Source organism: Chrysochloris asiatica, unplaced genomic scaffold (assembly GCF_000296735.1).
Source record: "Chrysochloris asiatica unplaced genomic scaffold, ChrAsi1.0 scaffold00036, whole genome shotgun sequence".
Classification (NCBI taxonomy): domain Eukaryota; kingdom Metazoa; phylum Chordata; class Mammalia; order Afrosoricida; family Chrysochloridae; genus Chrysochloris; species Chrysochloris asiatica.
Genome location: NW_006408554.1, coordinates 6,463,262 through 6,476,043, shown reverse-complemented (window position 1 = coordinate 6,476,043; position 12,782 = coordinate 6,463,262). Strand labels below are relative to the sequence as shown.

General features: G+C 38.5%; 1 protein-coding gene across 2 annotated transcripts in view; it reads right to left on the bottom strand.

Annotated features, from left to right (window-relative positions):
* The window catches only part of TRAM1 (translocation associated membrane protein 1), a 40,214-nt gene that overhangs the window by 15,871 nt on the left and 11,561 nt on the right, over positions 1 to 12,782 (bottom strand). For both annotated transcript variants that reach the window (XM_006860029.1, XM_006860030.1), the window contains 4 exons: positions 10,940 to 11,061; positions 10,702 to 10,818; positions 9,303 to 9,361; positions 7,119 to 7,203 (listed from right to left, as the gene is read on the bottom strand). In XM_006860029.1, the coding sequence (XP_006860091.1) occupies positions 7,119 to 7,203; positions 9,303 to 9,361; positions 10,702 to 10,818; positions 10,940 to 11,061 (383 nt within the window). The remainder of the gene's footprint in view (positions 1 to 7,118; positions 7,204 to 9,302; positions 9,362 to 10,701; positions 10,819 to 10,939; positions 11,062 to 12,782) is intronic.

Genomic DNA, 12,782 nt, shown 5'->3' with positions numbered 1-12,782 from the left:
ACAACAACAACATGCTATAGGAGTGGGTCCTGGTGTGGCACTGTAGGAAAAGGTCAGTTTGAACTTCAAAGGTAATGATTCAAACTCACCAGATACTCCTCAGAAACCCCATACAGGGTCGTTATGAGTTGGACCTGACTCAACGGCACTTAACAACGGTACAGTAGTCTTGGTTTGACACTGTAGGATAAGTAAATAGATTGCTAACGCAAGGTCATAAGTTCAAACTCACCAACCACTCCTCAGAAATCCTACACAAAGTTACTACGAGTTGGAACCGACTCAACAATACTTAACAACATGTTACAGGAGACACACTTCACCAAACCTTCTAAGAGTAGATTTCACCACTCTCATTTTAAAATGGAAAACTCTTAAAAATGGTACAGTGATCAAGTGTTATAGAGAACATATATGACAGCCTGAATAGTACAAAAATACTTCTGTACTTTGGGATTCTTGGGAAAAGATTCTCAGAACAAATTTATAATGAGGGAGAGAAGTATTTCTGAAAATAGGCTGTGTAAAGATCCTCCCTGGAGTCTTGGTGTGGCACTGTGGGTTAATGCGCTGGACTGCAAAACTGGTTTCAACAGCAAGGTTGGTGGTTCAAGCTCACCAGCCACTCCTCGGAAACCCTGTACAGGGTCGCTATGGGTCGGAACCAACTCAATGGCACTTACTACCAACAATAACTGAAGATGCTCCCTACATGAATTTTCACATTTAATGAAAAATTTCCCCTTATAAAAAAGGGGAGTGAAAGATGAAAAAGGGTACAGAAGTAGTCTGGAAGTTCAACTACAAGGGAACCTCTTTCTTTCATTACAGTAACTTTAGAAAAGCAGCTGTAGGGCTGTAAGTACAATCTGATAAGCTATGAATACAGCAGCTTCACTATATATACAATACATCAGCGTTTCACAAAGTGTAGTACGTAAATCACTGGTGTTGTGTGCAAAATGACTTTGGACAACATACAACAAAACTTTTATTAACCTTTAAATAAAATATTTTGAACTATTTGCCTTAGTATACCTGAATAACTATGCAGTTGCATGAGTGCACAGGAACCCAGGTTGCACAGTGATTAAGTGCTTGGCTGCAAGCTGAAAGATTGTGGTTTGACCCCATGAGCCACAAGGGTGAAAGATGTGGGAGTCAGCTTCCGTAAGACTGGTAGCCCTGGAGATCATATTCTTCTTAAGTGCTATGGAGTTGGTTCCGATTCATAGCGACCCTATATAGGGCTTTCAAAGGGAGGCTGGCATGTCTGAACTGCTGAATCTTCTGGTTAGCAGTCCAGTGCTTATTCTACAGAGCCACACCTAGAATTTAGGATGGTTCTATTCTGCCCTATAAGATCACTAAGAGTTAGAACCTACTCGAAGGTAACAGGGTTGGCTTTAGATATGGAGTCCTGGTGTGGCACTGTAGGATAAGCACTGGAATGCTAACCACAAGGTCAGTGGTTCAAATGTACCAGCTACTCCTCAGAAACCCGATATAGTGTTGTGATGAAACTTTAAACATCATCATAAGCACCTAAGTGACACTGTATAAATCAGGAACATAAATCTAAAGATTAGCAACCACCATCTTAACAAAAGGTACCATACTCCAAATGGCTGAGGCAAAAGTAAAATTACATACTCTGCAAAAACTGATGGACAAGTCAAAAGTAGTTCTAGTGACAAATGATATAAAAGGGTAAGTCAAAAAGTATTACTACAAAACCATAAGATAATTTTATTAAACAAAAGTAGCAAAATGTGAAGTGTTTTTTTCTTGACACCCTCCAGGTAAGCCTATACACTTCTAAGACCCTGTTCCTATCTCTCTATATCTTCCTCAAAGAATTATGCACTCTTCAATTTGCACCATCGAAACAGCAGTTTTGGCATTCTTGAAGAAACTGTGCTTCTTCTCAATGTTTTTGAGTTTTGGAAACAAAAAGAAGTCTGACAGGGCAAGATCGGATCTGCAGGGTTATGGGTAAGCTTTCCCAATGAGGAATTACCACAGGACAAGCCTTGCTACTCTCAAACTGTAGAACGATGGGAAAATACTCCTCTGCACTCTCCTAGCCTTTTCCTCACTAATGCAGGTCTCAATTTTCTTACAACTTCTTTCCAATAACAACCCCCATGAACACCCAGTTTTCCTTGAGAAAACTGATCAAGATCACCCCTTTGGAATTCTAAAAATTAGCTCCTTTTGCTACTGTAACCTTTGCTATGCCCTGCCTTGAATTGAACTGCCCCAGCAGATCCCCTTGGAAGCCACTGTTTGGATTGGACCTGACCTTGCTCTCTGGATCATATTAATAAATTTAAGACTTGTCCCTGGTTGTGATTCATTCCATAAATCTTGCTTAAAAGATTGATGGGAAAATCTGAGAACCTTCGCACAACGCTTGTGGCACCTATCCAGCCAAAAGCTTGCCAAGGCCTAAATGTTCACTTAAAACTGAGAATGTTGAACCATGGAAGATTCCAATTTTAGTAGTTATTGAAACAATGGTAAATCTATGATCTTCTTCTGTCAAGTTTTAGACTTCATCTAGTTTCTTCCTTCTTAACCAGGCTGACATTCTTCCCTCTCTCAGCTCATTCTATTGTTTTATTTGGGAGCAGTATTCCTATAAAAGCTTCAATGTTTTGGGAAGATTTCAACTTGAGTTATGTTAAAAATTTGTTATAAACCATGACCTCAAAATGGCTTATTTCCCATGGCACAAATACTATCTTTTTATTAAAAGGTACCCTAACAAGACTAAGACAAGTGTATAGCTTGTAAGAATTTGTCTGCATTCACTCACTAATTGCAGACACATGCTTAAACACGTTCTGTTTGGAAAAAACTGATGTATGACGAGGTACCCCAGCAGTAATACGTTTTGACTAACCCTTGTATGTTGCTATCCAAGTTGCATATTCAAGGTGTGACTGTAACATTCAAAAGTTGAAGTAGGGAAATTTTCTAATTGGATATACAAGCAGCTCCTGCTTTTCCAAAGTTCACTTGACACCACTTGACTTTCACAAAAGGCCTGTATTAGTACCTGTTTATGTGAACTGAAAAATCTGAAGATTTTTCATTTTTACAAAAGAAAGGGAATGAGTGTGCAGCGTCTGTTTTGCACACACTGAGCAGGTAGAGGTGCTGCCACGCTCCTCTCTCAGAACGACTCAGCATGAAGCTGCCACAGCTCTCAACTACTCTTTGGACACTGTATGCACTATTTTAGGGTTTATATGCTATTTGGTATGATTTAGAGGTCTGAACTGCTCAAAACTCTTCCCAAATAAACAAGCAAAAGTTAATTGCCTTTTTTTTTTTTTGCTTCAATGTCATTTTTAGGCTTACAAAACATTTCAGAGGAACAAGTCCTTTGGATAGTGGGGTAAACCTGTACTTCAGATGATCTATATGTGAAATCTTTGAAATAAAACAGGTGGCATTTGATTCCTACTTCCCTAAGAACATGTATATTCCAATTGGTTAAGAAGAAGTATTTTAAAGCAGCAAAATGGAGGACTATTTATACTGACACATACATATGATGTATAATTAAAATTTTTCTCTTAAAAAAAATGTTATTTATGACCAGCAAATCTCTTTGTGTCTTTAAGTTTTACTTATTTGTTGTTGCTGAGACCAGCATACCTTTTGAATTGCTACTAACAACATTGCTTTATACAGTTGTCTGTAGGATTTGTTCAAGGAAATCACGGTACCAGATTCTTACAGTAAAAGTTATTCTAAAAATAATCTTCATAGAGTAAATTTTAAGAAGCTGTTTAACACATATGCAGCTGTTACTTTCAAATTATGTTAATTACTTGAAACAGTTCCTTTCGACTGTTATATGTAGGTGTTAAAAATAGTTTCAGTTAAGTTCTAAATTCTGTAGCGTATTCCACAAGACTCAGACTGCATTTCTGGAAACATGCCATCTGGTACCAATAAGAGCGTCAGGAACCACAGGAACAATTACGTTGAAATACCCCTTTACCATGGTCAATGAACAAGATATAGACACAGATGAATGAGGAAATCAAGAAGTATTATGTCCACGGGTGTACAAATTCCTGAAGAAAGCTTCACATATCTGAGTCAAGGTACTAATATATCAGAGACAGTGGTGATTCATCACCTCACACGCATTGTGAAGTTAGACAATCAATAGGGAAGAGTGGAGAAGAATCGATGCATTTTAATGGTGTTGGAGAAGAATATTGAAAGTACCATGGGCTGCCAGAAGAAGAAACAAATCTGACAGAAGTACAGCCTGAATTCTCCTTAGAAGCTAAGACTGGAAAGATTTCTCTTACACTTTGGACATATTATCAGGAGGGACCAGTCCCTGGAAAAGAACATCATGCTTGGTAAAGTGGAGGGTCAGTAAAAAAGAAGACAACCCCCAAAACAAGATGGACTGACACCGTGGCAGTAATAATGGCCTCAAACCTAACAACGGTTTTAAGGATGGAGCAGACCGGGTGGTGTTTCATTCTGTTATGCATAAGTTCACTATGAGTTGGAATCAACTCGATGGCACCTAACAACAAATGGTGGTTCAATTCTGTCTAAGCAGGAGACCTGGGTTTATTCCTAGCCAATGCATGCTGTAGGAAGCCACTTCCTGTCTATTACTGGAAGATTATATGATGTCGAACAGGTTTCTGCAGAACTTCTAGACTAAGACAGTCTAGGAAGAATGCCCAGGTGATCTACTTCTAAAAAACTACCCAGTGAAAACTCTATAGAGATCACATGGGTCCAATCTCATTGTGCATGGGGTCACCATGAGTCAGGAGCCAACTCAACAGCAGTTAGCAACAACTAATAAATGAAGAGACAATGATACTCTCACAGTACTGTCCAACAGAACTTACTGCAATGATGCGTGCTTTTTGCTGCGACTTAATTTTAATTAATTTAAGCTTAAATAGCCATGAGACTAATGGTAGGTGTTTTGGACAGTGCAGGTCTAGGACATCTAGGGTTCATATTAGGTCCTTACTAAATCTGGAAGGGCTGCTAAACTATTGAGTCCCTGCTGTTGCTGTTGTGAGGTGCTGTCAAGCCGGTTCTGACCCATAGCGACCCTGTATAGGGTTTCCGAGGAGCAGCTGGTGAGCTTGAACCGTCGACCTTGTGGTTCAAACAGCTTTGCAGTCCAGCGCATTAGGCCGCAGCACCATACCAGGATTCCATATGAGTCCCTGGGTGATATAAAATGTTAACACATTTGACTGATAACTGAAAGGTTGGGGGTTCAAGTCTATCCAGAGCCACCAAAACCCCATGGAGCATGGTTCTACTAAGGAACCCATGGGTCATCATAAGTAGGAGTCAAGTTGATGGCAATTGTCACTTTTTCTAGAAATTGTAGACCTAATAATTCCCCCCAATTGTAAGTCAAAGATTTGAAAATATGAGGATCTTCATATAAATCCTTATAGTCTCTGTTAACTAGGTAAAATAAATAAACATAAAAAGCATATGGCCTCTAATCTGGGAGTCCTGGTGTGGGGCTGTGAGTTAAAGCACTGGACTGCAATGTCGGGTTGAATTGCAAGGTCAACTGCAAGGTTCAAGCTCACCAATCGTTCCTACAAAACGCTATACAGGGTTGCTATGGGTTGGGACTGACTTGACGGCACTTAACAATAACAACATGATACAAATAGAGAATACCAACAATGACAAATAACACATAAAATAGACATAAAATTATAGCAAATCAAGCACCACAGTCCATAAATTAACTATTTGCAGTGTACATGGAACTGAACATTCATTATATATAAGAAGGCAAAGACAAACTGGTCACTGACAGATTGTTACTTCAACTTGGGAAAGCTTTCAAGTAAGGGGATTTTCAAAAAGACTGTTTAACTATGGGAAAATGGAAACATAATAAAATACAGAGAAGAGTATAATGACTCTCCATGTAGCCATAACTAAGCTTCAAGAGTCATTAACTCAGAGACAAACTTGTTTCATTTGGACCCTCCATCCACTTCCCCATTTGCTATTATTTTAAATCCACTTGGCACTGGACTGCAAACTGCAAGATTGGCAGTTCAAGCCCACCAGTGGCTCTCAGAAACCCAATACAGGGTTTATTATGAGTCAGAACAGACTCAACAGCACACAACAACAACAACAACATAATTTCATCTGTGAGGCGTTTTAAGACTTCTGAAAAAAAAAAAAGGACTATAAATGCTTGGTTTATTTATCAAGGGGGAAAGTATTTTAGGAAAAAGAACCGATGTATCAGGCTTATAAATTAGAAAGCATCGGTGTGATGCAGTGTAAGGAGATTTAAGGAGAAAGCAAGAAAAGCAGTGGGCAGAAAAGAGGTAGACAGACGGGAGAGCCCTTAGAGTAGAGGCCAGTAACTTTTAGTTCAAAGCAACAAGAATTAGTATAGTTTTAGGGGAGAAAGTTAATTCAAGGAAACAACGTTGACTTTTGTGGTGTCACGCAAGTCTGACTTCTGAAGTACTGGGGTTAAAACTCAAAAGGAGGACACTGCAGTGCTCTGTAGTTGACATGTCTGCTCCAATAAACCACATCATTCCCAAACGCTGAAAAGGGACTGCTCCCTCCGTTTCAGGAAAGGCTGCTCACTGGTGAAAATTCAGCTATGGTTTTCCCTTTCTCAATACTGAATTTTCATTAGCACTGACAAATTCATTTCATTAGCACTGACAAATGAATTGCTGCAAATAATCTCAATATGAAGACAATTTTTCACTAAAAAATATATCTAAATTTACATTAAACATTACCACTAATAAAACTTTTAAAAATGAAGCATTAGCACATCAAATGTAACAGATCCTCTTTTACGTTCAAACGATGAGCTGGTTTTATTCGTGGGAATTTTTAAATGTAAATTTAAAGTTTTTTTTCCAAGAAATATTTGAGGATTTTAGTCTTTACAGAAAGAGGACTTTTAGTCTTTATGCAAAGAATAGAGGACTGATGAGAAAGAAACACGGTGAGGGAGTTGTGAAGAAGTATTTAATTTAGAAAGACTTTGAAGGAAAAAAAAATTAAATGAAGATCATTTTTAAAACCAAACAATCCCAACTTACTTTTTTGGTTTTCTGGAAGTAGAGTTCAGGAAAAGCATGAAACCAGTAAGCCAACTGTGATATGTAGAAAAACTTCATTTGAAATCTGCATAATATAAAAAAGTAAAAAACACCTTTTAAAGAATAATCTTAACAATAAACAAACACTGGAATTCAGGATATATTCCGCAGCTACCTTGGCTCTCTATTATACTTAATATATCTTTAAAATACTGCAATAGCTGCTTTCCCCCTTTCTCTCTAGGATATTTCCATCACTCTAGATTCTCTTGGCTTACAACAACTAAAGAAAAGAAACTGCCTGCAGAATATTGACATTATATGGGAGGAACCACAGTTCTTTTTCTATTGCTGTGGTTGTTGTTAATTACCATGGAGTCGATTCTGACTTACAGCAACCCTGTACAGGGTTTCCGAGGCATGGCAGTTGAGCTTGAACCACCAATCTTGTGGTTCAAACCAACCTTTCAGTTCAGCACATTAACCCGCAGCACCACACTAGGACTCCTCCTTTCTATTAGGCAATTAATTACTAGTAATTAGCATGTCACATTAACTACTGAAAGCATAAGGAACATGACTGAGGAAATCAAATCGTAGATCTATTGTTGTTTGTTGTTAAGTGCCACTGAGTCAGTACCAACTCATAGCGACCCTGTATAGGGTTTCTGAGGAGTGGCTGGTAGGTTTGAACTGCCTACCTTGTGGCTAGCAGGTCCCATCAAAAGGGGAATGGAAGTTATGGATAAAAGACTGACGTAAGAATCAAGACTCTTAGAGTAACAATCATCAGTCCCAATTTCAAATATCCCCTTGACTTTTTCTTCACAGAAATATGGCAACTCTACTTGGTTGCAACATGGTGGGGAGACAGTGCCATCAAGTTTGTCCCAACTCATAACGATTCCATATAGGGTTTCCCAGGAACAACTGGTAGGTTTGAATTTCCGACCTTGTGGTTAGCAGTCCAATGCTTACCCCACAGTGATACAGAGCCAGGAGTAAACAGAAGCAAACACGCATAGAAAGGTTCCCAGAAGAGTCAAGGGATTTCAAAACATTCATGGACAAATTCCATTATCTTTCAATTCCATTTGTCCATGAATTTTAAGAAGTCCCTTCATATATCCTGATCAGTCTAGAAGCCAGAAAAGACATTTCTCTTTACATTATGCCTCATCAAGCCCTTTTGCTTTCTCTTTATCATCCTGTCTCCAAGTCTTCTAAAAGTCAAGCACAGAAAATATAAAGTCAATCTAAAATAATTTCTGGAGGAAAAATATGTTGTTGTTGTTAAGTGCCGTTGAGTCAGTTCCGACCCATAGCGACCCTGTACAGGGTTTCCGAGGCTATAAATGTTTACGGGAGCAGAAAGCCTCATCTTTCTCCCACGAACTGCTGGTAGTTTTGAACTGCTAACCGTGACGTTAGCAGATCAACTTGTAACCACTATGCTACTAGAGCTCCTTTATAAAAATATGTTTACAACTTTATTTTTATAAAAGTTCAACAAATTCATATAATTTTAAAAAAAAACAAACAATGACTCATCATAATGAATATTTTTGTTAGCTTTAAACAAAGATATGCATAGTCATGTCATCCCTGCTTTTCTTCCTATCTAATTCTCACAAACTCAATCTATGTACTGAGTACTTTCTGGGTTACAATCACCTACAACCTATCCAGCACAACAAAGGCTGTAAAATAAAAATGAGACAGTTCCTGCTGCTGTTAGGCAGTTATAGCACTGAAGTCTTGGTGGGGATGGGCACAATATAAGACTGACATAAATGAAATAAGTATAAACAATCAATACACAGATACTACATAAAATATTACAGATTCAGTGATGTAAAAGATCAATAGAGACTAAAGCAGCAAAAAACAAGCAAGCCAACAAAAAAGTAACAGAGCTGGGCTTAAAGTATGACTAACTGAATAAATGTTTATACTACCAGTAAGCTCTACAGAAATGTGTACACACTTTGGCTAAGTGTTGAAGAGCCTGCATACATGAAAAAGGCACACAAATTATTTTCTTATGGCAATGGGACCGCTAAAGATATACTTTCACTTATTTTATGAATTTGCTGAAATTTATCAAGAGAATCACAAAAATTAAATTTGCTTAAAAGTGACATGACCGTGGTCTTTAAGAAAAGCTTGTCAAAAATGACTTACGTCATTAGGTTATGGGGATAGGCTCGCCACAAGATAGTTGGGTCTGAGATGTAATTTTCCTAAGAAAAAAGACATAAAGATTAGCCTATTCGTATAATGTACGCTTCTAGAAAAACACTGCAATATTTTCATTTGCTGCATTTACAGTTCTTATTGTCAGGAAGGAGCTCTGGTAGCGTAGTGGTTACGAATTGGGCTGCGAACCTTAAGGTCAGCGGTTCGAAACTACCAGCCGCTCCGCGGGAGAAAGATGAGGCTTTCTACTCCCGTAAAGATTTACACCCTCGGAAACCCTGTACAGGGTCACTATGGGTCGGAACCGACTCGACGGCACTTAACAACAACAACAAATTGTCAGGTTCCAAAGAGTCCACTGACGTTACTTTTCAGTTGTTTTAGTTATTTTCAATTTAGTTTGAATTGTTTTCTTTAGCTAAATGAAAATCATTATCAGAGATACAGAGGGATTACGTTGTGACCCTGTCTGTATAGGGTTTCCGAGGAGCAGCTGGTGAGCTTGAAACACCGACCTTGCAGTTCAAACTAACTTTGCAGTCCAGTGCATTTACCCACGCCACCACACCAGGACTCCTTTCCCTCATTTGTTGTTGTTGTTATGTGCCATGGAGTCGGTTCCGATTCATAGGGTTTCCGAAGCTGTAAATCTTTACGGGAGCAGAAAGCCTCATCTTTCTCCCGCGGAACAGGTGGTAGTTTCAAACTGCTGACCCTGAGGTTAGCAGCCCAATTTGTAACCACTACACTACCAGAGCTCCTTTTTCCCTCATTAGTTAGATGATAAAATTAAAGGTACTGATTCCCTTAGTAGAAGAATCACACATTCCAAACTTTTTGAAAGACACCTGTATTGGTTTTAAAGGAGGGAAAATGGCTAGATGCAGTATGTTGTTGTTATGTGCCATGGAGTTGGTTCCGACTCATAGCAACCCTGTACAGGGTTTCCAAGGCTGTAAATCTTTCGGGAGCAGAAAGTCTCATCTTTTTCCTATAGAACAGCTGGTAGTTTCGAACTGCTGACTGTGAGATTAGCAGCCCAATTCGTAACCACTACGCTACCAGAACCCTAGTGTAAGAACCACTGACACTTTATACTTTTTGCTAATATGAATGTACTTTCAAATGACAAGACATAAGTAAGGCTTTATGAAACTTTTTAAACATAGCTTAAAAACTATGAAAACTTTATCACTGAAACAGAGTTCCTAATTTAGAGGAAGAAAAAGAATGAGAATGTTTATAGGAAAAAAGAAAGCTAAGGCAGATAAAGAGGAACTTGCTTTAAGTTTAGGATTTGCTTAAGAGCACTAAAAGTGTACCATATATCTGAACTCAACATAATACTTTGAGAGATGAAAATATAAGCATAATACATACTTACAGAGACAAGAATGAATGTGCCCCAAATACAAGAAAAAAGATAGAATGCACTAAGCTGACCAGATTCATTAAACTTGCTGTGCTTCGTTTTGGAGAAGTGCATTCGCCTGTTTATTTTCTAAAAATAAAAGCAGCCATTAGTAATTAAGAACACATTACAAAATATATTTAATAGATGACGATCATAGTGTAAGAGCTAGTAGCTTACAAAATATAAATTTCTAAGGTTGTATACTTACATCCAACACATACTCTTGAATTATGGCATGAATAATTACTGCCACTAGCATGTAGAAGAAAACTGTAGCCAGATCTTTGATACCATAGTAATAAAGGGACGCTGACTCTGTAGCTTGTTCTTCTGAAGGCCAAAAAGGACACACACAAAAAAATGTACATCAGATTATAAAAACAGCACTGAGTACAACATAGTTAAAAAACAAATACAATTAGACTAACCTAATAATTAAATACTACATAGGTAATTTGCTTTTAGACACCTTGACCCTTAAGGGGCAATGGAAACTGAGGAGGCTATCCAGCAATCTAGACTTGACACATGTTAGTTACAGCTATCAAAGACCAAAAGACAGGGGAGGTAAGGCCACATTCAGATCTTCAACAAGGTATAACCCCAGGCGCTACCAAATGTGATCCTTAGCCCATTTTACCTATCTTTAGCAAGAACTTTTGAAACTTTAAAAAATTATTGTTAAAATATAAACAGCAAGACACAAATCAACGTATGTTTCCATATGTACCATTTAGTGACACTGATTACATTCCTTGAATTGTACAATCGTTTTCTTCTTCCTTTTCTGAGTTGTTCCTGCCCCATTAACATAAGTTCACTGCCCCTTAAGGCTCTTCTATAGTATCTTAAGCTGTCGCTACTTTGATCCTACATAGTTCTTAAAAGACCATAATGCTTAGGCAGGCTTTTTTTTGCTAATTATGCTTGACTGTTTTTTTGGCTTTAAGATGTCAGGGGATTTTTGGTTTAAGATTTAAAGATTATCTCAAGGCAAGAGTTTCAAGGGTATAACCTTCATGGCAACAGGAACTGTGGAGTCCATGTGAATGTTACAATTCTGCTCTGCATTTCTCACCTTCAGATCAAAATCTTCAATAATGGTAGCCAGGCACCATTCAGTCCTTCTGGTCTCACGGCAAAGGGGGCAGCTCTTCATGAAGGCAAGTAACCACACATCCTATACCCTTCCCTTATTTCCGGCTTTCCTTCTCCAGCTACTGCTCCAAGCAAATAGTGCCTTGGATGGCTGCTTCCAAGCTTTGTAGCCCCTAGCACTACACAGTGTCTAAGAGGTAGAACAGAAGCACTACACATATTTTAGGTCAATTAACTGGGGCAGCCTATGAAACCACAACTCTATAAATCCAAACCAAGGAACCAAATCCTGAGGTTTTGGGTTTTATGTAAGCAGCCGTGGCCTTCAACTTTTTACAGGTTTAAAATTATTTTTATTGCAATTGCAATAGTCAGCTGTGCAACCCTACCCTTAATTAAAGTAAGATTACCATAAGCCCTGCCTCCTGCCCCTGGTAACCACTAACAAACTTATCTCTTTTTCTGGTCTTTTTATATTAAGTGTAGTCATACAACGTAAGTCCTTCCCTTGCTGACTTATTTCACTCAGGATAAATGTCTTTCAGTTCTATCTATAATATGTTGTTGTTGTTAAGTACCGTGGAGTCGGTTCTGACTCATAACGACCCTACAGAGGGTTTCCAAGGCGGCAAATTTTTACGGGAGCAGAAAGCCTCTTCTCTCTTCCATGGAACAGCTGGCAGTTTCGAATTGCCAACCCTGAGGTTAGCAGCACGATTCGTAACCACTATAATATAGCAGTATTAATTTCTCCTACTGGCTAAGTATTAACTGGTCTTCCCTGTGGGCGCATGGATATTATCCTATCACTTATAGCATCGTACCTCATGACTGATCTGGATATGTTCTTTTTGACGAATGCAACACCATTCCTCTTCAACTTGTCATTCCCTGCATAGTAAACCATGTGGTTGTCAGATTCAAAATGGCCAATACCAGTCCATTTCAGCTCA